General features: G+C 46.0%; 1 protein-coding gene across 1 annotated transcript in view; it reads left to right on the plus strand.

The window, feature by feature from the left end:
• The window catches only part of MDGA1 (MAM domain containing glycosylphosphatidylinositol anchor 1), a 131,790-nt gene that overhangs the window by 102,688 nt on the left and 6,404 nt on the right, over positions 1-22,698 (plus strand). Inside the window, exons 15-17 of the mRNA XM_019548593.1 lie at positions 269-403; positions 19,559-19,689; positions 22,059-22,167. Of these exons, the coding sequence (XP_019404138.1) occupies positions 269-403; positions 19,559-19,689; positions 22,059-22,167 (375 nt within the window). The remainder of the gene's footprint in view (positions 1-268; positions 404-19,558; positions 19,690-22,058; positions 22,168-22,698) is intronic.

Here is a 22,698-nt window from a genome sequence, read left to right on the forward strand (position 1 = left end):
GCTCATTTTTACTTCCTTCAGTCCCTGGTAGTGTGAGGCAGGTGAAAAACTCTAGGTAGTTACAATGGGCACATCAGGTCAAAAGCACGGCCAGCTGGTTTCAGAACACAAGAGGCCCGTGCAGGGTGAGAAGAGCAATGCTCACTGTTGCATTTTTATTTCAAAGCCCACCTGCCATATAGGTTCTAAGCTGTCAGCATCCTCTTTGACCTGCAGGGCAGGAGACATGGCACATTGCCTTTCCTCACCTTTCACTCTTGTTCTGCAGGTTATTACATGTTCATTGAAGCCTCTCGGCCCCGAGTGGAAGGAGACAAGGCCCGGCTGATCAGCCCTCTGTACAACATTACCGCCAAATACTACTGTGTCTCCTTCTACTACCACATGTACGGGAAGCACATTGGTGAGTGTACGTTCAAAGCACATTGGTTCAAGTACCACAGTCCTCTGTTATCATCTAGTAATCCTTCTCCATTCCTGAGCCAAAGTTGCAAAGCCCCATTTTCAGCCCCCTCTGAGAAGGGCAGAAATTCCCTATAATGCTCTAGTAGCCCTTCACCTACTGTATGTCTTGTAGGAATGCTTCACCCCCTTATCCGCTGCATTCTCCATGACACCAGCACAGGGTCTTGTATTCTTACAACCTCCATCACCATACTACAGTATCACACCTTTCCCATTCAAAATGCCTCTGCAATTCCTACCCCCTCTGTTCTCTTCCCTTGTAGCTATCAACATCCCTTTCTCTTTCCTTGAAATGGTGAGATGTGCTGTGGGATTGTCTCACAGAAGGGACTGTGGGTGTGGAGGGATGCTGAAGACATTGGGTTGGTGGAGGGAGCTGTAGGAGAAAGGGCTCTGTGGTGGCTGCTGTGGTTTGAGGCTGGGAAGCTAGTTGTGTCAGGCTGACAGGGTGTGCAGGGAGGTGGCCATGCCATAAAGCAGAACCATTCTGAGGTGCCATCTCCCTCTGCCCTGTTCCCCTGACTGCTGAGCCAGAACCTGCATGCTTAGCAAGCACCACCAAAACTCCCAGCACAGTAATGAGTTTCCATATCCAGTCAAGGAGCAATTGCTAATTTGTCACCTCTTGATTATAATTTCATTAATTTGAATAATAGATGCAGTCTTCCCACAGCACTCCAGGTTATTAATCACCTGCTGGACTGGAGCCTGACTGAAAAATCAGGGCCTAGGCAGAAGGGTGCCTGCTCTTTGGTAAATGGGGTTAATTAACAGCTCTCTACCTTATCACCCATTCATATCACTGGGATGGAACCTGCTTCAAGGACCAGTTATTTACACCTCTCCTGTGTGTGGTGGGGAAAAAAGGGTTGAGGTCCAAGACCTGGAACTATCCCACCATGCAGAGTTACTGACTGTGAGTGTGAATGGTTTCTCAGTCATGAGCAGGTGAAGATTGGTCACCTAAAAGGTTTCCTTCCCTATGTTTGACATGAGGACACATAGCCCTATGCTCTCAATGTCCTGACAAGTCAAAGGAATTGTAGTATACTGATGCTTGCTGTAGAAGTGGGTAGCTCTATGCTGCCTTGATGCTGTCAGTGGAAGGTTATCACGATCTTATACCCAAATCTGTCCCACTTGGCACTAGGTTTTTCTTTGCTTGCTAGATTAATCCAAGTGCTCTACTGATATAAGGTCCTACTCTTGGTTATGGCTGTGCAGCTTGCATGACTTTGTGTATGGGTTCTTCTGGCTTTTTCAGATTAGGTCATCCACAATCACCTCATAGAGCCAGGCCAGTCAGTCCTTCTGTACATTCTCCCCTAGCTCCTCCTCAGACACTCTCGAAAGGGCTGTCATCCTACATCCTTCTCATGTAGAGGAAGCCATGCCAATGGTAGCAGGAGAAGGAGGGAAAAAAAGGAGAGGTCCCCTATGATTGCTTCATTTGGGCATGACACATTGTACCTTACATGGAATTGCTTTTCTGCAGGGAAGATGATGATGTTCCTCTTCAAAATGACCTTTTTCACATGAGAACCTTGCAGCACCCATATTTAATGGTCATATGGGTTCTGTTTAGATAGGAAATGAACAGGATACAGTAGAAGAGAGTTTTGACTGTTGGCATTTTAACGCTTTTGTGCATTGGTTCCAGCCACTAGGTGTTCAACAGGAAAGGTTCTGTTCCTCTGGAGACTCATGAAGACCCCATAGGTCCCATTTTCCATACCGCAGCTTCAGGAATCTTTCAGCTTTTCTCTCAGATTTTTTTTCTCCATTTAGACTTAATATTATCCTCCTGGTCCCTGTTCCCCTCTCATTGCACAAAGGGGCTGTTAAATTTGTGCGAGGTGGCTGAATTGTTTAATGTTAATGTCGTGTGATGATTTCCCAGGGTGGGTGATGCTAAGCTGAGAGTAAATGAATTATTTAAATATCAGACTAGATAGAGTCAGAGATGAGAGAGAGAGACAGTGTGTTCTTTTCTTCCTGCCTATTGGAGCTATCTATGGTCTACATTTTGTGAACCCACAATGCATCCATCCATAAACCTAAATCCAGTCACTTATATTCTCTTTCTAATTTGGGTTTTTTCCTCTAGGGCAAAAAATCTAGGCTCTGCTCATTCGGGCTTTGGGATAATGTACCAGGGCAACAAGAAAAAATCATGTTGCCCCTAGTAAATCAGGATGCTGAGCAACCTTGACACCACCTATTTCTCATCTAGTTTTGGAATGAGGACTTTCATAAAGCTCTGTACTACTGCATCTGTTTCTCTGCTGCTCGCCTGAGGTATACTGGCTTTCATATACTGCTCTGCTTTGAGCAGGGGGTTGAACTAGATAATTTCCTGAGGTCTCTTTCAACCCTAACTTTCTATGATTCTGTGATTCTGTTACTGGGCCCCATGCTTACTGTCCCTCAAGTATCTGATCAGTTGTCAAAATCTCCACTGGTAACTACTCCATTTCTTGAAACTGATTCTTCCCTGAAGGATCCCTGCTTTAGGCAGCTCTCCAGCATGCGGTAGATGATCTCTCAAATTAAGAACCCATTCTATCCCTTATTGAAGGTGTCATGGGTAAATCTTTATTTCCAGTACAGTACTTCTTGCTCGTTCTTGCTTTCAGGAAACTGGCAAGATCAAGCCCCACAGCTGTGGTGGTGCTGAGTGATATCAAACTTGATGACCATTGAGGCTGAAGTCCTCCAACCACAGAGCACATACAGTCCAGTTGGTGGTAATACAAGCTTCTCTCACCCACTGCCTACCACTGTGACTGATCCTGAGGCTGATAGAGAGAAGAGAGGTCCATTTAGTCATTGGTCTCCTTGCTCTGACAGTCTGAGCATGGCTTAATCACTAAAAACCTGATCCATATGCATATCTGTCCTCCCTAGACATCTATTCCTCACCTGCACTAATGAGTGCACACAAACCAATGTCAGTATAATTTGGCCTAACCAGGTTCCAGCATAGCTGAACCAGACCCATCATAAGCAGAATCATAGCAGGCTTTGTGCCAGTATATGCCCTATTCCCTGTATCAGCAGAGTGTAAGCAATAAGCATACCAGAGCCGGCACGTGTCTGGGCCCCAGACACTTGTGGCAGCTCCACCTCCAAAGCCATGCCATTCAGCTCCCCGTCACTATGAGAAGAAGCTGTGTAAAATTTGACATTTGTTTATTTTTTTAATAACCCTTTTATTACCTATTTTCTCCCTCTCCACATCTTGAAAGCTGGTTTACTCTCACAATTTGACTATAAAATATCCATAGCCATCCAGGCAAATCTTCCCTGGGAGAGTTCCCAGACACTGCTCGTTTATAATAGATATGACGAAAGAGAGAAACAGAATACAAATGGAGCATTTGTAGTCAGGGTATAAAATATTCAGTGACTAACAGAGCGGGGTGATGTTGAATATCTCTCAGCTGAGCAGAGAGCAGGGTGGAGGGGAGCTTCCCTGAGATTCTTCCCATTCCTCTTGATTTATTTGGCTATTGCTTTCTTCACCATCTCAGAATTGGCATCCCCCTGGTCCTCTGGCCCCAAGAGGTTTTGAGAAGCCAAGAGACAACGATTATATTTGGGGATCAGCTTTTTACAGTGCAGTATGGCTATCCTTAGAGGCCATCAATGGCCTGTTTTAGATGGTTCCTTCTACTGGAAAAAAAGTGAACATCTCTTTCTCCTGTAGTGTCTTCTACCAAAGAATCTTTGTTTCACTTTACCAGCATGAATGAATTCACCTTCTACCCTCAGGAGGGGTTCAGGACCATTAAACCCATTTAACAGTGAAGAAATCAGAGGCAAAGAGAAGAATCTTGCTTATACTTTGTCCCCTTGAGCCTCCCTGCTGGTGTAGGAATTGCACAGCCCTTGACTAGCTGGGTGCATCTACACATTGCCATACAGCGATGAAGTTACTGCACCATGCTTTAGTACTTCCTTTTGGAAGTACTAAAACACAGCGCAGTAACTGTCTGTGCTGTGCTGTGCTGTGCTGTACAGGTGGTACACACTTAGATTTTGCAGCTACATCACCGTAGCAGCACAGTCTCAGTTCCCAGCTATTGTATGCCACTATGGTGAAGTAGCTAGTGATCATGTGTAGACCTGCATGATTGCTAAATCTCCATAGTGTGCCGTATGGCAATGTAGCACATTGCTGCATCACCGTAGGGTGACGTGTAGACATGCCCGTTGATGGCTAAAATTCAGAGAACAGGCTTATTTTCTTGGATCTGTCAACCTCTGTCAAACTCACAGACAAATTAAAAGAGTTATTGTTCCAATCCACCTCTGGCTGGAATCTTCAATTCCACAAGTTAAGAAAAGTCTGGCCTTCTTACCAGCAGATGGGATACCTCCAAGGAAGATGGGATGAGTTACTTAAGGAAGCAGCACTAGTGATGCATCAATACACCTTCAGCTTAGTCTTAAGACTAAGTCACACAAAGTGATGAGGAAGGGAACCTCCCCGCCTCCCACCTACACCCCTTTTTGTATTAACAGGTCTGCAGCACCTTGAGCAGAGTGGAAGAGAATTGTATTTAGACTCCCTAGTGCCATTAGATGCCTAATAGGAGGAATAGGATCTGCCCCAGTGTGTGGGTGCATCTATATGAGACATTTACTCAGAGTATACTAATTATCTCCACAGTAAATGTCTTATTTACATGTGGCCCTTTTAGGCTGGTGTAAACTAATAAACTCCACAGCACATTAAGGCCGGTGGAGCTGGCCCCCCCAGGTTCCCTGCCAGCTGGGTATGCTGTGTCCTAGCTCAACATGCTGTGGTGCCAGGCATACATTTAAATGGTGTGCTCAGGAGCAATAAACTCCAATGCAATAAGCACCAGAGTTTATTGCTCCGCCCCAGTTGCATGTGTAGATGCTCCCTGGTAGTAGGCAGTGCTTACTACAGTGATGGGTGCTGTTGAAGTAGCTAAGTACATAGACAGTTGTGCTGCTGGGGTAGTTGATCTTTCAGACAAAGTGGCCACATATCAATCAGCACTTTCATGCTAGGCAGAAGGCGGGATAGATTTGCATGTGCTCTGTGGGAGGGAGTGCTGTAATTAGAGCAGCTCTCAGAGCCTCTCTAATTAAAGCGCCCATAGTATCTCATGTATTCAGCATCCCCTGCTTCAAAATGGCGGTGAGGGAGCTTTAACTAAAGCTTGTGGAATGTGGAACTAGCTTTAGTTAAAGCATCCCCACTGCTATTTTGCATCGTGGGGACATTGAATACACGAGACATGGAGGCTGCTAGAGCATGCTGATTAGCATGCTCCAGCAGACTCGATTAATTGAGTCAGCTCTGATGCACTGTAACTACTGTAATTACAGTGCATTGAAGCAGCATCCCAGCACATGTACAGGCACCCTTGTAGACTAACTAAATTAGAGATATATAGCATGGGCTTTTGTAAGCAGAGAAGTAAGCTCTGTCCTTATGAAAGCTCACATTATACATTTCTCGTTTAGTTAGTCTATAAAGTGCAAATCTACCCTGCCTTCTGCCTGACATCTGACTAACATGGATAACTACTGCTTTCATCGTGCTATCCTCCTAGCTCCAGCTCAGACTCCAGTGCATGCGTAAACACATTCTGCTGACCCACGTACTCCTCCCTTCCTGTTGCTCAGTGTTGCTGAATGCTGTTAGGTAACTGTCACTCTCCCACCCCGGAGGTAGCTGCATTTTACTAGTGGGTGAAGGGATCTTAATACATAATGTGCTGTTTATAAAGCATCTTGAGTTGTTTCCTGGAGAACAACACTACGTCATATAGGATTACGTCACCAAGCTGATCTAGGGGAGGTTTATTTCTCCTAATGAGTGTGATTCACATCCCTCTAGGCTCTTGAAAATAAGTTGCATGCGGAGCTGAGCGAACAATTTGTAATGAACAATTTATTCAATTTATTTAACCCTTGTTTTTCTCTTCACAAATCAGCAGCAGCCTCTTGTGCCTACTGGTTTGTTTGTTGTTTGGAATTTATTTGGAGACTGTTTTGTGCAAACATATATCAGCATCTAGGTTTCTTGCTGTTGGCCAAGAATATTCAGCACTGTAGCATACCTCGGTATGCTCCGCTGGTATCTCCCTGTTTGAACAACTTCCAAAAAAATATGACAAGGAGCAGAGTTTTAAATACTTGACAAGATAACTACAAATGTGTACATTGTTATTCACACTCTATAGATTGAACGCAGAGGTTCTGACCTAGCACCTGCTGAAGTCAATATGCATTTTTTCCATGGACTTCAATGAGCTTTGGAGCAGAGCCATAGACTCATAGATTTCTAAGGCCTGAAGGGAGCAATAGATCATCTAGTCCAACCTCTTGTATATCACAGGCCAAAGATTTGTTTCAGCTACTCTTGTTTGAGCTCAACAAATAGTACATATCTGTTCCCTGATTAGATGAGCTTAATTCTATTCATTGTTATTTATTTACCCAAACCACTAACAGCATGCCAGGCACTTCACCAACATTGGACAAAACTGTCCCCCATCCCAAAGAACTTGCAGTCTAAAGAATAAACTGTGCATGGAAGGCAGGTAAGATGATTCACTTGCTGCTGGCTTCATGCCATAAGCATCCCATGAATAAAATGCCTTCAGTCCCCACCTACGCACACTCTTACTGTGTAAGTCCAACTGCACTGACCCTGCCCTCTCCTGTTTTCCTGTCCATCGCTGAAAGTATCTCTTTCAAAATCAGATTCCCAATGTATGTGCTCTCTCTCTTTCTCTCTCACATTCACACACACACTGAGCATTTGCCACCTTCAGTAGTCTCCCGTATTTATTCACAATTCTCAGTCAGTTCTTCTACCACTGTTTGTTTGCCAGAAAACCAGCAGGAGACAAATCTTCAGTGGGTGCAAGCTGACATTTTACAAACTCCCCTGGCTAGCTACAGATACTATTTGCTGCTGCCCACCCAGCTGCCAGGAAAGCTTTCCCTGTGAGAAGCAATTGATCCCAGTCACCCCTATCTCCTCGGAAGGGAGGCAGCTCTTTCTCCAAGCTCAGAACTAGCTTAAGGTTTACAAAAGCTTTGCTCAGGGGTGAGTAGCTGTAAAGAGTAAGTGCAACCTGGTTAGCCCATGGGGCATGAGCTGTAGCATCACAGAAATGTTTGAATTCAAAACTTGACAGGCCCTTCAGAGAAAATGGAAGCTCTGGCCTTAACTGTCACACTCCTCTTCAATGTTTCTAAGCTCTCTTCTTAGTCTCTCAGTAGAGCATTAACTGCTTCCTCAGTGCTCAGTGATCTAGGTATTTCAATGATAATTGCATCTGCTCTGAGGTCAGTCATTCAGGATACAGCTCAGTGACACACCAGTCTGTACGTATCAGGGCAGAATACTGCCTTTTACCGGGTGAGGTACACACACTGTTATCCTGCCTCTTCACGTGCCATCTTCCAGAGGCCCTGAGAGCCATGGCTCTCCTAAAATATCCTGTCCTCAATACCTGACCCTACTGATGAAAGTCATTTGCCACTTTAGCTTCAGTAATGTCTGACAAAAGGTCTTTGAAATCACCACTGAGATGCTGCAGTGCCCAACTTTCTTAAGCCTGTAGAAACAGGTTGCAGTCCCACTGGAACAGCCAGTCTTTTGGAGTAACTGCATCTTGTCACAGCCAGACACATGGTGAGAATGGTCTGCTTTGGAAACGAAAAGGTTTTCAACTCTCTGCAGAAAACCATAAGGCCATGGCACTCTCCTCCCCATCCTTCAAGGCTCTCTTCTGATCACCTAATATGAGCAGGGATGGAGCTGGGGATCAAATCCCTGGCTTCAACAGTCATCTTCAGTTCCCCTGGAAAAAGAAGGAAGTGCCCCCTCTCACTCTTCCTTCTTCCCGCTGTGGTCTTGCTGCCAGCACGCTGCACTGCAACATTGCAGCCTCCACAGACCTGTGGCCTCTTCAGCTGGGAGCAGAAACTCTGGTGGACAGGGAGCCCAAGCAGTGTGCACATTGTGCATCTGCTGATTGCCTGCCTGAGTCACGTACAGTACAGGGGACTACTTACCTGTAAGTAAGGTGGATCTGTACAAAAGAAGTGTGTGTGTCAGGAGCTCCATACAAATTGGTGACACACAGGATGGATCTAGGGGAAGGAGAGGGAGATGGAGAAGCCTGACAGGCATACATATGAATGGGCAAAACCTTCCTAATAAAATATAAGGCAGTTTTACCCTGGTCTCAGATGTAGGCTCAGTTCTGTCTCTGCCTATTCTTTGGGGCTCCAGCAGGTATTTTACTCTCTGACTCTGTGACTGAAGGCTCAGCTGAAACAATCCAGGAGGGGAAGCATCCAAGCTTCTCATTTCCACAGGCGCCGTGCTCTTTTGAACCTCACTGTATCTCTGTGAAGCAGACTTCTGTTTTGTGTGAGGCAGAGTGAGCTGAGTGCAGTACTCTCACACTGGGAGCCGAGCACATGAAGTGAGTGAGGGACCTGGCTGTCTCCAGTGGCAGAGATGAAAGGGATAGTTATCAAAGCAAAGAAAGAGGCTGGGGAGGAGAGAGGGCTCTGGGTTGATCTATGCCACAGCAAATTCTCTTGGAGGCAGCCGAACGTGTCATGGATTAGACAAAGAATGAGCAAGTGATGGGCAAGCCATATTAGGGTCAGAGCATACTTGGGCTCATCATCCCAGCATCTTGAGTCTGTTAGGCTCCTCAGAAAATCTCCCTCAGCACCATCTGCTGCTTGTCACATTTCTAGTACTTCCCATTTCCTGTTGTGCCAGACCCAGCATCTCCTCCCAGGTGCAGTATCCAGCACCTCTGGGACCAGCTGGCACAAAGATGCAACATGTATGAAAAATGAAGGTGAGAGAGAAAGGATAAGCCTTTCAAAACTCTCCATGTAGTTTGGCTCTAGGGCAGGACACTAGGCTTCTGGCACACTAGGATGCTGTTTGGTTTTAGGAAAAGTGGGAGGGGGGAAAGGCACCTCTAATTTCACCCATCTCTAATGCAAACCTAGGATAAAAACCTAGGACCTCCTTCTGTCCTAGGTTTTTACATAATGAATGCTGTTAACACCCAGACCTTCTTTCTGACAGGTGGTCCACTTCCTTCCCCCCTGCCAACATTCACTGTATGTGCCCCTGCAAAGTCAGGTTTGGAATGATTTCTGGTTTGTCCCCAACACTCACCTTTATCCTGTGGCAGTAGTTGGGAACACAAGCTGGGTGCTGCTCACTTTCTCCTATCACACATTTAAATGAGAAGAGAGGACATTCTTGTCCTCATAATAGATTCCTTTGGAGAGCTTCTGCTCACATCTAGGATTCACCTACCCCTAAGTCTTCTAATCTTGTGGTTAGGGATCACCTGCATTATTGTGGATTGTGCATTATCTGGTGGATGCCATCACAGGCACTAGAAGCAGGGTGAGGTTTCTCCTCAAGCCGGGCTATGTTGGAATGTGTGGCTATGGTATAAGTTGGCTCTGATAGGAGAAACAGCAAGAAGTGGGACTAGTGTCTGGGCGTGGGTGTCAGCTCTGTATGACTCTAACCTGCCATGGAGAGGCTATGGATGAATCTTCCACTGGACTGTTACCATTGTACCAGTGTGCATATCTGGAAATCTGCTGACAGAAATAAAGGCAGCTGTGTTATTTCTGAGGAGATGATCCATGGGAGTGTCTGAGTAACACAGGCTTAGTGGTTTGGTTTGATGCTGGCCCTATAGTGTTTTCCCCATTCTCTCCCTTGGCATGTTGAAAGCAGACTTTTTTCATTCTGCATCATGATCAGATTTCTGCATTCAGACATTTTGCAACTCTGAACATATAAGTATGTCACAGAGGGAGTCTTTTCCTTTAAAACATGGTAAATTTGATTAATCTATCCTGCCTACCTGTTACTGTCATATCTAGGCAGCAACTATAGGAAGTCAGGGAATAAATACTTTTACCCGGGGAGGGGCCATTACTCCTGCATGCTGCACTCTCATCTAGATTGTATTGCCATCAGTTGGTTGGAGAATGATCCCAAAAGGCAGGAATAATCTTTATGTCCATTTTATGGCCTGTTTTATAAGGGTTAAATCAATGACTGTGTCACATCCTTGACAGGCAGGAAGGGTGACTATGTCACATCCTGCCTGCCTGGAAGTTAAGCATAGGCTTCCAAGGGGACCTTAAACAGGGTAAGACACAAGTTCCTCCTGACTGATGAAGTTGGAGCGTCACAGTCTAGATCTGTCTGCCTGAATGTTTATCCCGGTGTCTGTCACCCGCAGTGTCCACATAGATTTTAGGGCAGGGGATGCAGTGAGGGGGTGGTAGTTCCTGAAGCAGTATGAGAGAGGCAAGACGTTCCGTGGGTGATATTTTTTATTGGACCAACTATATAGTTGGGAGGGATATAGACAAGCTTTTTCTAGGACTGTACATCACTACCACACTGCCATAACATAAAAGCACAAGAGTTGTTATGGCAATTGGGCTCTTTATACATGGGTGGATGGATGTTATAAAATATCATATATAATGTTCATTGTATCAGGCTGGGTTTAAGGAATGGGATCTTAGCCATGTCTAAATTACCATAATATTAAGGATATAAGGCAGCTGTGGGCTTCTCCAGGTAGAAATAGTTTTTCTTGGCATGCTTAGAATACCCGCAATGCACTCTTGAGACCCTAGGCTGGGCCTCTGCCCCTCTGCTTCCCCCGCATTCAGCTGGGCAAACAACATCATGTGAATGGGACCGGTAACACGTAGGGCATGGCAAGGTCAGCCAGCATTACAGCCTGCCAAAGCAAGTTCCTGGCAACAGAGAGAAGCCCACTCCAGAGAGCAGGGTAAAGTCTTTTCAGATCACCATGACATTGAAATCAGAGGTTAAGTCTGAGCAGGCCTTCTGAGTGACCTGCAGGCCAAGGCTTTCTTCCTTTTATGTTTAGAAGAAGACTTCATATATAATCAGCCAGATCTTGTGAAGAATCCAGACACTGAGAGTGCAAGTCCGTGCACTGCCTCACTTGACACCAGCTGAGAGGCAGAGCTGTGAGACAGGCTGTCCCCACCTCTTTCACTGAAGAGAGTAATGCATGGGGGACACAGGTGTGTAAAGACTCACTCGCTCCAAGGTGCTATTTACTTTCCATGCTCCTGGACTATACATAAACAAGTGCCCAGCTGAGAGTCACAGGCACCATCCTCCCCTCTTGCTCTCCTTCTGCCTCTGGAGGCAGGGGGTCCCCAGCAGAGACTGACGCACTAATAAGCCAAACAACAGTACTAAGTGCAGCCAAGCATGGGGCCCATCTGGTGACAGACGGAGAGAATCTGCTTACAGACTAATCTAGTTCATGTTACAGCCAAGCTGGTTTGATCTACATAAATGGGCATAGTGACTTTGATGTGACCTTGATGTGGACCTAGGGTTGGAGAGGGGGGCAGCAGGGAGCCATTGTACAGTGGATCAACTTGTAGGAGCACCATATATGACCAAACCTGGCATCAGAGACCCCCTCCCTGGTCTGCCCCAATCTGTCCTGATTATCCCCTGCCCATGAAAAAGTTGAGGCAGAGGGAAACAAAAAATTGAATGAACCAAAGATGTACAGTGAATCAGCAGCAGATCTGGAATTAGAACCCAAGAATCTTAGCTCCTCTGTGCTTTAAGCACTAACTAATGCTGCCTCCCTTTCTTGTTTTGACTGCGTGTTGGATGGGGCCTTTCCCTTTGAACATAGCAGAAAATATTTTTAGTTGAAAATTACACAATGGAGGGTTTTTTTTCCTTTAAAAAAGAACCTTGAACCCAGTCCTGTTGTTCACACACAGGAAAGAATGTTGCTGGCATCAAAGTCCATAGGTGTTTTGCAGGAAAGAGAATTGCAATGTTTTGCCCTTGTATTTAGTGTCAATGACAGATGTCTTGTGTCATTTAGGCCTCTGTATTCAACTATATTCAGCTCCTTCCCTTAATTATGGTTCATATGAAATGAGCCAGATTCACAGAGCGTAGCTTCATTAAAAGTCTACCGAAGTCAGCTTGCATTCGGAATGGACTATGTCTGAATTAAGCTGTATCATCACCTCCTCTATATAGACACATGCAGACAGACACCCACACGCACCCCACCCTATCTTGTTCTCTCACTGTGTATCCAAGCATATGTACCTCCATTTCCTATTTGCTCATTTTGGCCCTAGGAGAATGTGAACTCTCCAAGACTGTAGACCTGATCACTGCCAGGCTTTTCCCATTCCTCCTGACCAATTCTCATATGAAATTTTTAATCCATGGCAAGAGCCAGAAACATTTTCTACATTAGCAGAGCTAGTCTTACAGAAAATAGCACTTCTTCCCTTCCCCCCCTGCCACCAGCATGGGGTTATCTTAGCCCCTCTGTGGGATGCCTGCCCCTGCCCTTGATGCAGGTCCTAGACTCATGTAAGTATTCCCCTCCTTGTCCTGGAGCTGCACATGATAGTGAGGTGCATTTCCCCAGCAGCCATGCCTGCTGGGCTCCCCACTGGAGGGGATCTCCTGGGGATGCCTGGGGAGTTAGGTGGTGCAACAGGACAGACACCTACAGAGCACCAGCCACACCACAACACTGTGGCAGCTCCTTGTTGGTCTGAGTCTGGCTCTGTATCCCCGCAGGCCTGGCCCTTCCCCCCAAGCTGGGATGAACCCTGAGGGACAGGAAGACCTTGCACCCTGCTGCCCGTGCCTGCCAGATTGTGTGTGTGTGTGCACGGAGCCCCCCTGACCATGGTGGCCTGGGCAGTCACCCACATCACTCACCCCTAAGGCTGTCTCTGCACTAGGACATAAGCAATTCATTTTCACACAGTGTTTTGGGCTGGAGGGAATGCTGCAGCTTAAACATGCTGCTGTGTTGCCTTTCTTTCCTGCAGAAAATAACTCCTTCAAAAGTCACAGCAACAGCAAAGAAGGGAAGTTTGATCCTCCTGCTCCAAAAAAACCCAGCATTGAACTAAAAGGGGATCATTCCTAGGTGTTGCCAGTATAGACCCATGACGCACACAGTGGAGTAGTTTTGATTGCATTGCCTCGAGCACTGATTCTCACCCAAGGTGTCTGCCTTGAGATCCTTCCAAAGGTGCTTCAGGGTGCCACATAATGTTAGTACTGTTAGGTGTGCACACATGGTTCACAAGACAAACCCCGAGATTTCAAATGGGAATCCACAGTCTTAACACCATTCTGATATGCCACAATCTTTCTGAGTTCTCTGCAATGTTATTTTTTTATAGTTAAAAATGAGTGAGAACTAGGAGCTGGTGTTTTCTGAGTGGGGTCTTGAGTCAATCAAGGGGTTTCTTGAGTCTCAAAAGATTGAGAACTACTGCCCTAGAGGAAAGTTAATGTTTCTTATACTCTCTACTTATACCCTCTACTCATCCCTCAGGGTTAACTCACGAATGCCTGCAAAGTGCTTTGAAATCCTGCATAACATCAAGGCTGATAAAGAAAGAGAGGCTTAGGAGTGGCAGCAGCATGGTGATAGCATTTTCCAAACAGATGGACCTGTGGCCTCTGAGAGTTTGGGTGTGAATCCATCCATTAAGGAGACATTGGGACAGAGACTAAAGTAGATAGGTTCAGGAGATAGTCAAGAGCCTGTAATTGTGTTTATTACACATATGTTGCTGTACAAAGCATCATTAGAGACAATGAAAGAGTAAATACATTTTATCGTGGCACAGAGACAAATTACATTCCTATAAATTACAGCTCACTGCAGCTTGATATTATTTCTCTTCCTCCATCACCAGTACGATCATTTCCCCCACTCTCTGTCTCTTGGCGCTCAGAGCAGTAACTTTCCACCACAGCACCATAATTGAGAACACAAGCCTGCTGCTGATTGCTTTTCATTATCATTCATTTAAATGAGAAAGAGAGAGGCCTGTATTTGTTCTCAGGATTATGAACGGTAATAGATTCCTTTTGAGGGTTTTAGCTAGCTCCTGGGATTTGTCTGCACTGAGCTCTGGGCTTGTGCTTTATGATCAGCTATGCTACAATAAACCATGAGGAGGATGCAGTCAGGACCCTAGATGAAGAGGGAAAGGCTGTTTCTCTCTGGTTTCTCTTTTTGAATGTATGGAATTTAGATTCTAGGTTAGATATCTGGCTTTCAGATTTGTATCCCCCACATGATTGGTTTTAGGTTGGATCCAAATCTAGATTCTGGCTTTCAGTCTCTAGTTGCTACCCAGATCTCCTGTGAACAGCTAATCTCAGGAGATTTCTGTCTTTTGTGGCTGGCATATTGTGGAAATGCTGGTTACAAATTTCAGCACTGTTGGATTGGAAAGCGAACCCCAGCCTGCCCCTAATCCAGATCTGTACTATGAACCAAACAGCTCCTGACTTTGCAGTTCATCCCATAAAGCTAGAGAGAGATAGTATTATCTTTGTCTCCACTCACTGGCTAGCCTTCTTTTCTTGCTAGTTACTCTGCCTCCCATCTCTAGCTATCTAGCTATCTATCTTGGAGATAGCTAGCTAGCTAGATAGACAGACAGATAGATAGATATGATCTATCACTCTCTTGATTTCTCTTTATGTCAGTCTCTTCCTCATTTTGTGTTGAACCATGCTCTGGAAAACTGATATGGAAAACTCTAGGTTAAGTAAGCTGCCATCTGCCCCAGTATCTAGGCCATCCTTGGGTCCCAGGAGTGTCCCCATTCTTCAGCTGATGAACCCAACTAGTATCAGTTTTTCCTAACTGTTGTTGCAATTCTGATAGACTGAAGTTTCCATTCTGTGGCAACTGAAATAAGACTTTTCATGCTGCAAGCAGGTAACATTTAGAGCCATCCCCTTGGGTTACTGTATCTGGCATCCCAGCTGGTGCTCTTTTGTGTATGCACCACTCTTCTGAAATGCCAGCTCTGAGCTTAAAAGAGCCAGCAGAAGGCACAACTCACTTGCACAATAATTGATTCCTCATAGCTTGTTACAGGCCTTTGTTTCCTTCTCAGATTAGGAAAGATGAGCTGCTAAAGATAACAAGGAAAATACCAAATACACCCCATTTAGAGATGCTACCAACAAGATTGTCAGTGGCCAGGGATTTCCTGGCCACTCTGGGGTCTGACCTGTTGCAGAGATTTAGCGACAGATGCCTGGCCTTCCCTTATCTATGCATCACTAGCAGGTGTTCTGAGGAAAGGCCAAATTCAAATCAGATGGGAGGAGGTTGAAGAATGGAAAGAAGAAACGCAAATCTGTAAGTGAGGATCTGTATTTCTAAATGGGCAGCTGTGCAAGGCTGCCATGTGAAACTGGGCTAGGGAACAGATTGCAGGCAACCATCTTACACTGCCCTCCCTAGGAAATAGACTGATTGTGCCTCTCCCATTTCCATTAGGCATAATGTATGGATTGGAGGGCATGTCTCAGTTAGATTCTTCTCCAACATGGAGGCATTGAAAGAGCTTCTGCTCCTGCTGTTTTCAATCCACAGATTTCAAAGCACTTACAAAGTGTTAGTTAAGACTCAGAACACCCCCATAAAGTGAATTAGTGTCATTATCTTTATTTCACAGATAGAGAAACTGATGGACAAAGGGATGGTGACTTCTGTGGCAGGTCAGTAGCAAAGTGAGAATGGGACAGGCACCTTGAGCCTGTCTTTTCTCTTAGCCACTAGACATAATGCTCCAAATGGAGCTATTGATTAAGTTATTTAAATAATTAGACAAACAGATTCTGTTATAAGAGGGGAACTTTCTGGCTTCTTACAAACATAATGCTTTGGGCTTCTTCTGAACCAGTATGAAGTATGTATCAAGGCACTGCAAGTTGTGTGTGGGGAGGAGAATTATTGAGGTGGGGACAGGAGGTTACAAGTCCTGTCACACAGCGGTGCCCCATCATCAGCTGGCAGTGCTGTGGGCATTGATCATGAGCCATCAGCAGAGTGGTCCAAAACAGTTTGGCATCCAGGGAAGTATCCCCAAAGGAAAAGGCTGTGCTACACAAACTCCAAGATCATCATTCAGGGCCAGACCAATCAGTATGCTCTTGGAGTAGAAGGTTGTGAGCAATAGGACTTGAAACATAAGGGCAGGGCTTCTCTTCAAGTGCTTTGAAGTCTGGTTGGGGAAGAGAATGACTTCAATGCCTGCAATCCTGGCTGAGGGCTCAATGTATGCTTGTATGTTGACATGAGAATCCTGTCACTTCTAATATGGCAGGATGGGTGAAGATCCTACCGTCGCTCCGGTGATGTTCTACTACTCTTCCTGTCTTCCCAGCTAAGAATTTCTAGTCTGGAAAGATGGCATGATAGGTGCACTGATCTCTGTATCCCAGGACCAACAGTATTAGGGGTCAGGGCCTAGGGTGGAGGAACCTGCAACACAAGGAAGCATTTCAGTTAGACTAGGCCTGGAAAAGATCATTTAGGAAACAAATCAGCAAACTAAGCAAGAAAATGAACCAGGTATAAGCAATCTTTAATGTATGTGATGCCATGAGCTTGAATTCAGTCTTGGTATAAACTGCTGAAACCATGTTGACATCAAAGGACTTTCACTCTTTCTGCCATATCTGGATGCGGGCTTCTAAATCTAGCAGAAGGTGTTAGTAAAAGGATTAACAAAAGGGAGGGAGTTTCTCTGATTCTCACCAAATTGTGATTTGGTGACTAGAGAATGTGGGGCTAAAAGCTTAAGGCATGGGTTCTCTGTGCAGCTCTTAACAGTGGTTCATGGTTGTAATTTTAGGCAAGTCACTTAGCCTCTCTATGCCTCAGTTTTCTCACAGGTGGAAGGTAACATGCTCCAACTTGGAGAGGTATCAGGGGGCTTCACTAATGTTTGCTAAGTGTCCTGTAAGCCACACCTAGAAAGAACTAATGATTAGATGTTTTGTTGGGCAAAAAGCAAAGGCTGTTGACAGCCTGACAGGAGAGTCTGGGCATCCTGAGGACAGGCTTGGGTTTAGGCCAGCAGTTCACAGCTAGTGCTTAGTTGGCACTAGTGTACAGTCCAGATGCTTTTCTGAGTCCTTTTCTGTCTTGCTTTTCCTTTTTCACCTAGAACACAAAGTTCATTTGCCAAATGATTTGCCACAACACTCGCTGATCAGCCAGGCTCTTGTATGGCAGATCCTACCTGCCATCACCAAGTGAGGTTAGAGTAGAGGGTGGCTGTTTTAATCCTTGCTCACTGGCAGCTTCATGCTAATTCTTCCCTCTCTCTCAACCTCTCACCTTCTCAGCTCCAGCAGCTGTAATTAGCTGCTCTGAACACACTCTTGTTGACATTGATTTATGGGGTTATTTAGTCCCTGCTTGGACCATCAATTCACCCAACAGCCTCAATGAGATTCAGGCTTCATTCTTCTTCAATTAGACATTGCTTCACAGGAAGTTTCTGAGGGCAGTGGACAGGGAGGAAGCCTGTGGCTCAAAGCTGTCTTTGCTTAAGGTTCCCATAGCGACTTTCCTCCTTCCAGGCTCTGTGTTTCCATGGAGGAGAGCTCAGGCTCACTTATCTCTGTCTTCTCAAGGTCACGCCATGCCAGCTGACCTCTCCTGAGAATGATACGCTGTCATCTCAGCTCAGAGTATCAATCCATGGTACAAAATGGACACCTCCAGGAAAGGCAACTTGTCATGGCCTGCACTTCCAGTTCAGACGGGATTCTTCCCTTCTTGTTGAAATTCTGATCATACACGTGAGAGAGGGGATGTTGGATCATCCAGTTCTCCCCACCCTCTCAGCAGATCAGACTTAATCCCAAGGCAAATTCTGAATAACCCTGGAAATGGGGCTTCCACTCCTTTCTTAGAGAGGCTATTCCACAGCCTCATGTTGCACTGGGTTGGGATTTTATGTTTTATATTCAACCTGCTTGGTTTAATCCCTTAAATCCTACATCCAGGCTCTTTGAACCATAACAAGCAATTACCCTCTCTCTCCTTAATGCTGATGCCTTTGAATATTCCTAAGCAATAACCACCTCTTCTCTTATTTGTCTCTTTGCCAAGTTACATATATTTCAGTCTTTTAACCTTTCCTTGTAAGTCAGCCACTCAGAATTCAAACATTTCTTCATCTTTATTATCTACCACTGAATACCCTCCAATTTAGCCATATCTCTCATACTGAAGCACCAGATGGGGTCCTTCCAGAACCACCTACCCTCTCCCTGATATGATGCCTCTGAGATAAAGGTGCCAAAAATAAAACACTCGTAGGTGACCAGGGTTGTATAGAGAGGAAGTATTTTCTCCCTGCCCTCTGACCCTGATGCTTCTAGAATTGAAGTGTCCTTGCCAGAATGCAGTCATCCTAGCTACAGCATGACCACAGACATACAAAAAGAGGTTATCATCACCTCTCTGTTCTTCTGTGTGTGAAGACCGAAATTCATGGCTGTTTTTAGCTTCAGAAGAGTGAGAGTTACTTCAGCCCACTATTTCAGTGCCGAGACTGGAGATGCTATGACTAGAGCTGTTCAAATAATTGATTTTTTTGGTTTGCTGACTGCACTGAAAAATGAGGGAGAAAATTCATTTCAGTTTGACCCGATGTGACATATTTTTTTGCATTTTTGTCTGAAGCAAAAACTCAGAGGAAAATCTTGCAGGTTGACTGCAGCAATTTATTTGACATAAAACAAGACTTTTTTTTCCATTTGGGGGCTTTAAACCATTTTTTAAGTTCAAAAATAAGTTTTGGAAGGAATTGTTTGGAAAATGTCAAAAAATAATTTACTTTTCTGAAATTGTTTCAAGGTTTAAAAAAAAATTTTTTTGGCTGAAACTATTTGAATTTGATGCATATTCACACATCATTTGGGTTGCTCTAAATATGTAGGTTGGGGTGAAAAAAATAGTTTTGCACAGGAAGTTATGGCAAACCCTAGCTGTGACTATCTTGGAGACCACCAGACCTGCCCCCCTGCAGGTTCTTATGCCAGTTTTCTAACATAGGGTCCCTCATGTCCCAATTTTACGAGAACTGTTTGGGACACCGCAAGCTGATGGAGAATGACCTGTGACTCCAGTGTCTGGTTTCTTTCTGGCAGGCTCCTTGAATCTTTTAGTTCGTGTAAAGAACAAGCGGGCCATTGACACCCAAGTATGGTCACTCAGTGGGAACAGAGGAAACAAGTGGCAGCAAGTACACGTCCCCATCAATCCCCCAGGACCCTTTCAGGTAAGCAAGCACCAAAGACACAGCCTAGCTGTACACTGTGGCCATCTACCCTGTGGTACAGCTACTGGATATGTAAGGTAGAGGGATAGCCGTTGTGGAAGGGATTCTGTTACAAGGTCACAGGTGAGAAGTATGTGGGAAGTGTAAAACACCAACCTGTTTCCTCCCTAAAACTATCGAACTCCATCATTCAGCAGCATTGATTTGTTACTGTCATTTTGCTGATGAGCCCTAGAAACCAGCCTGCAATTGTAGGCTTATTTTTGTGTGTCCAAGCTCATTGCCAGTTACTGTATATTATGGATGTGATGCTTGTAAGCACAGGGCTCCAAAACGCATGCAAATAACCATGGTACCATGTATTCTGGAGCACGTACTTGGGTTTATTGTTGGAGGATTGCTCATGAGTAGCAAGCTAGCCACTTGGGGGTTTTATTATGTAGTTACTTATGACCACAGGCAGAGCCTACCCGAGCAGGGTGCAGGGCCCGGGGCCCAGGGCAAATCAACCCATGCAGGGGCCCCACCCTTGCCCCGCTCTGTGGGCCCCCCCCCAAAAGCACGGGGCCTGGGGCGATTGCCCTGATTCACCCGCCTCCCCATCCCCTGGGATGGCACTGACCACATGGGCACCCAGCAATTTGGTATGGTAGGAAACTGTTATTTTTTAATTCTAAGCCCTGCACACTAGTTTCTTGCTGTAATTGTGCTGGTAAGGTCTGGATGTGAGCACTTTGGCTAGTTGCTGTGTGCTTGCGAAATGCCTAGTACACTTTTGGGTGCTATAAAATAATAAACAAGGACTTAGTTACTTGTGTGAGTACTATTCAGCGCCAGCTGATTTGTTATTCCAGAATTCTTAATGAAAGCTGAGTTATAGCCATGCACTTGTTATTCTGCGGTTGCTGGTGAGTACTGTACAGTGCTTCTTGGATTGGTGTCATAGGCTGATAGGCTCAGGGGCTGGACACACTGGTCTGTTCCTGTAGAGCTGCTTCTGGGCTATTCACATACATTGAGCGATGAGTAGCATTGAAGCATCTTGATACAGTTGTTTTTAGGATGCCCCTGGATGTTATTTTTGTAGGATATCCTACACTGGCAGGGCCAGGACATATTGCTTTGTTATTTTAGAGTGACCCCTGAAGGCTACATCAGACAGTTGGACACAAGTTTGTCCCTATATATATTTGCTACTGTGAGTGAAGGTGAGCATTAGTTACTGTGGGGGAGCGTGCAGGGACGGGCATATGTTCGCCATTATTGGGGATGGGAAAGCCGGCAGGGACGTGGGTGTGTGTCTAGGGTGGAGGGCAGGGGAGAACATTGTGAGGGGGGAGGAGGGGAGCATGGATGAAGTTTTACTGTCACAGGGAGCCCACAGAGGTGGGGGTGGAGTGGGTTTGCTGTCACAAGCAGGGGATGCTACTCAAACCCTTGTCTTTGTCCTCTAAATGGTACCCATCCACCAGAGTCTAAGTGTCTGCCATAGTGCTGAGAGGGGAGCACAGACTGTGGCTCTCTCCTGGGACCGCTGCCGCTAGCGGTCAGTGTGTGGGGCCAGAGGCTGGCCTTTCCCCCCTGCTCCTTAGCAAGGAGGAGTGAGAGCTGGGGCCAGTTGTTCCCTCAGCCCCCAGAGCAGGTAGTGATTGAGTTTCTGCCCCTAGGCTTGCAGGCAGAGTTTGGTAACCATGGGAACAGCAGAGGGATTCAGGTTGATGAAGCTGTAACTGTCAGGTTCGGAGAAGGAAGGAGCTAGTCTCCGCATGCATCCTGATGCGAGAGGGTGCAGGGAGGAGGGGGGAGAGACCTCAGGCCTCCGCACGTGGGGCGGGAGATATTCCAGCAGTGGAGAGAGGAATTGTCTGCCTCCTGCCAGTGCGGGGTAGAGGGTTGTCTGGTGCAACTCTGTCCCCTTGACCCCCATGTTTGTGGGGAGAGACACTGTGCTGCACAGAAGCACTGGTGTGAATGGCAGTCCAGGTTGGTGGAGGTGTGTCAAGGCAACAGGCAGGAGGGAAGCCCACAGGGGAGCAGCTAGGGGGGAAGTCAAGGACAGCCAGGCAGCTGGGGGAGAAGAAACAGGAGATGGAGGGCTAGGTTTCCCCTTCAAGGAGGCAGCCAGTAGCTGTGGAGAATAGGGACTGCTCAGGGGACTTGCCAGGGGCTTACAGCATTGTAGAAGCCTATAGTAGGGTTGGCTAAGGGTTGCAGGGGAGAAGGATCCCCTTCCCAGGGGCAGCAGGTGTGTTGCCTCTTTGCATCTATAGACAGAGCATCTTGTGTCCTACCTATTCCCTCCTGCCAATCTGCCTTGGGAGCATTCGGCACCCTCGAGCTCTCTCACTGCTTAGTGTCTCTACCCACAGATCATCTTCGAAGGTGTCCGTGGCACAAACTACGAGGGAGATATTGCCATTGATGATGTCACTCTGAAAAAGGGGGACTGTCCAAGGAAGCCAATTGGCCCGAATAAGGGTGAGTGTGTGAGCAGGCTTGAGGGTGTGTACACATGTGCGTCAGGGGTGGGGGCTGTGCCATGGCATCTGATGGGTTGGTATGACTGTGTCAATGAGCGGAGGAGGGGTGCGTGTTGTACAGGGTTGTAACCGGGTTGCGTGACTGTTCTTCCCTGCTCAGGAGGTGTGTATCTGTGATGGGCTTATATGGATGCGTTTCTTGGAGGGTTATACGTGGTATGCCCTTCTGCAACGGAAGAGGTGGGGGTGGGATTTTTTCAGCAGTGTTAGATGTTTTCTGCATGTCTGCAGGGATATGATGAGTTGGAGGATATACAGAGTTGTTGGCTGGGTTTGTAGTGAGTATCGTCCGGTGTTCTCAGTGTTGTCGTTGCTGTTAGCTGCAAGGCCAACAGTGAGCTTTCTGGGGAAGGACTTGGCTTATTCCTAAGTGCTTGAGAGTACATTTATAAAGCAAAATCTTTCCCACAGAAAAGGACAATGACTACCTGCTGTGTAGGCAACAGCAGGGGCATTGCAAAGATCTCAT

The sequence above is a fragment of the Crocodylus porosus genome, unplaced genomic scaffold (genome assembly GCF_001723895.1).
Source record: "Crocodylus porosus isolate Cpor-Errol unplaced genomic scaffold, CroPor_comp1, whole genome shotgun sequence".
Lineage (NCBI taxonomy): Eukaryota > Metazoa > Chordata > Crocodylia > Crocodylidae > Crocodylus > Crocodylus porosus.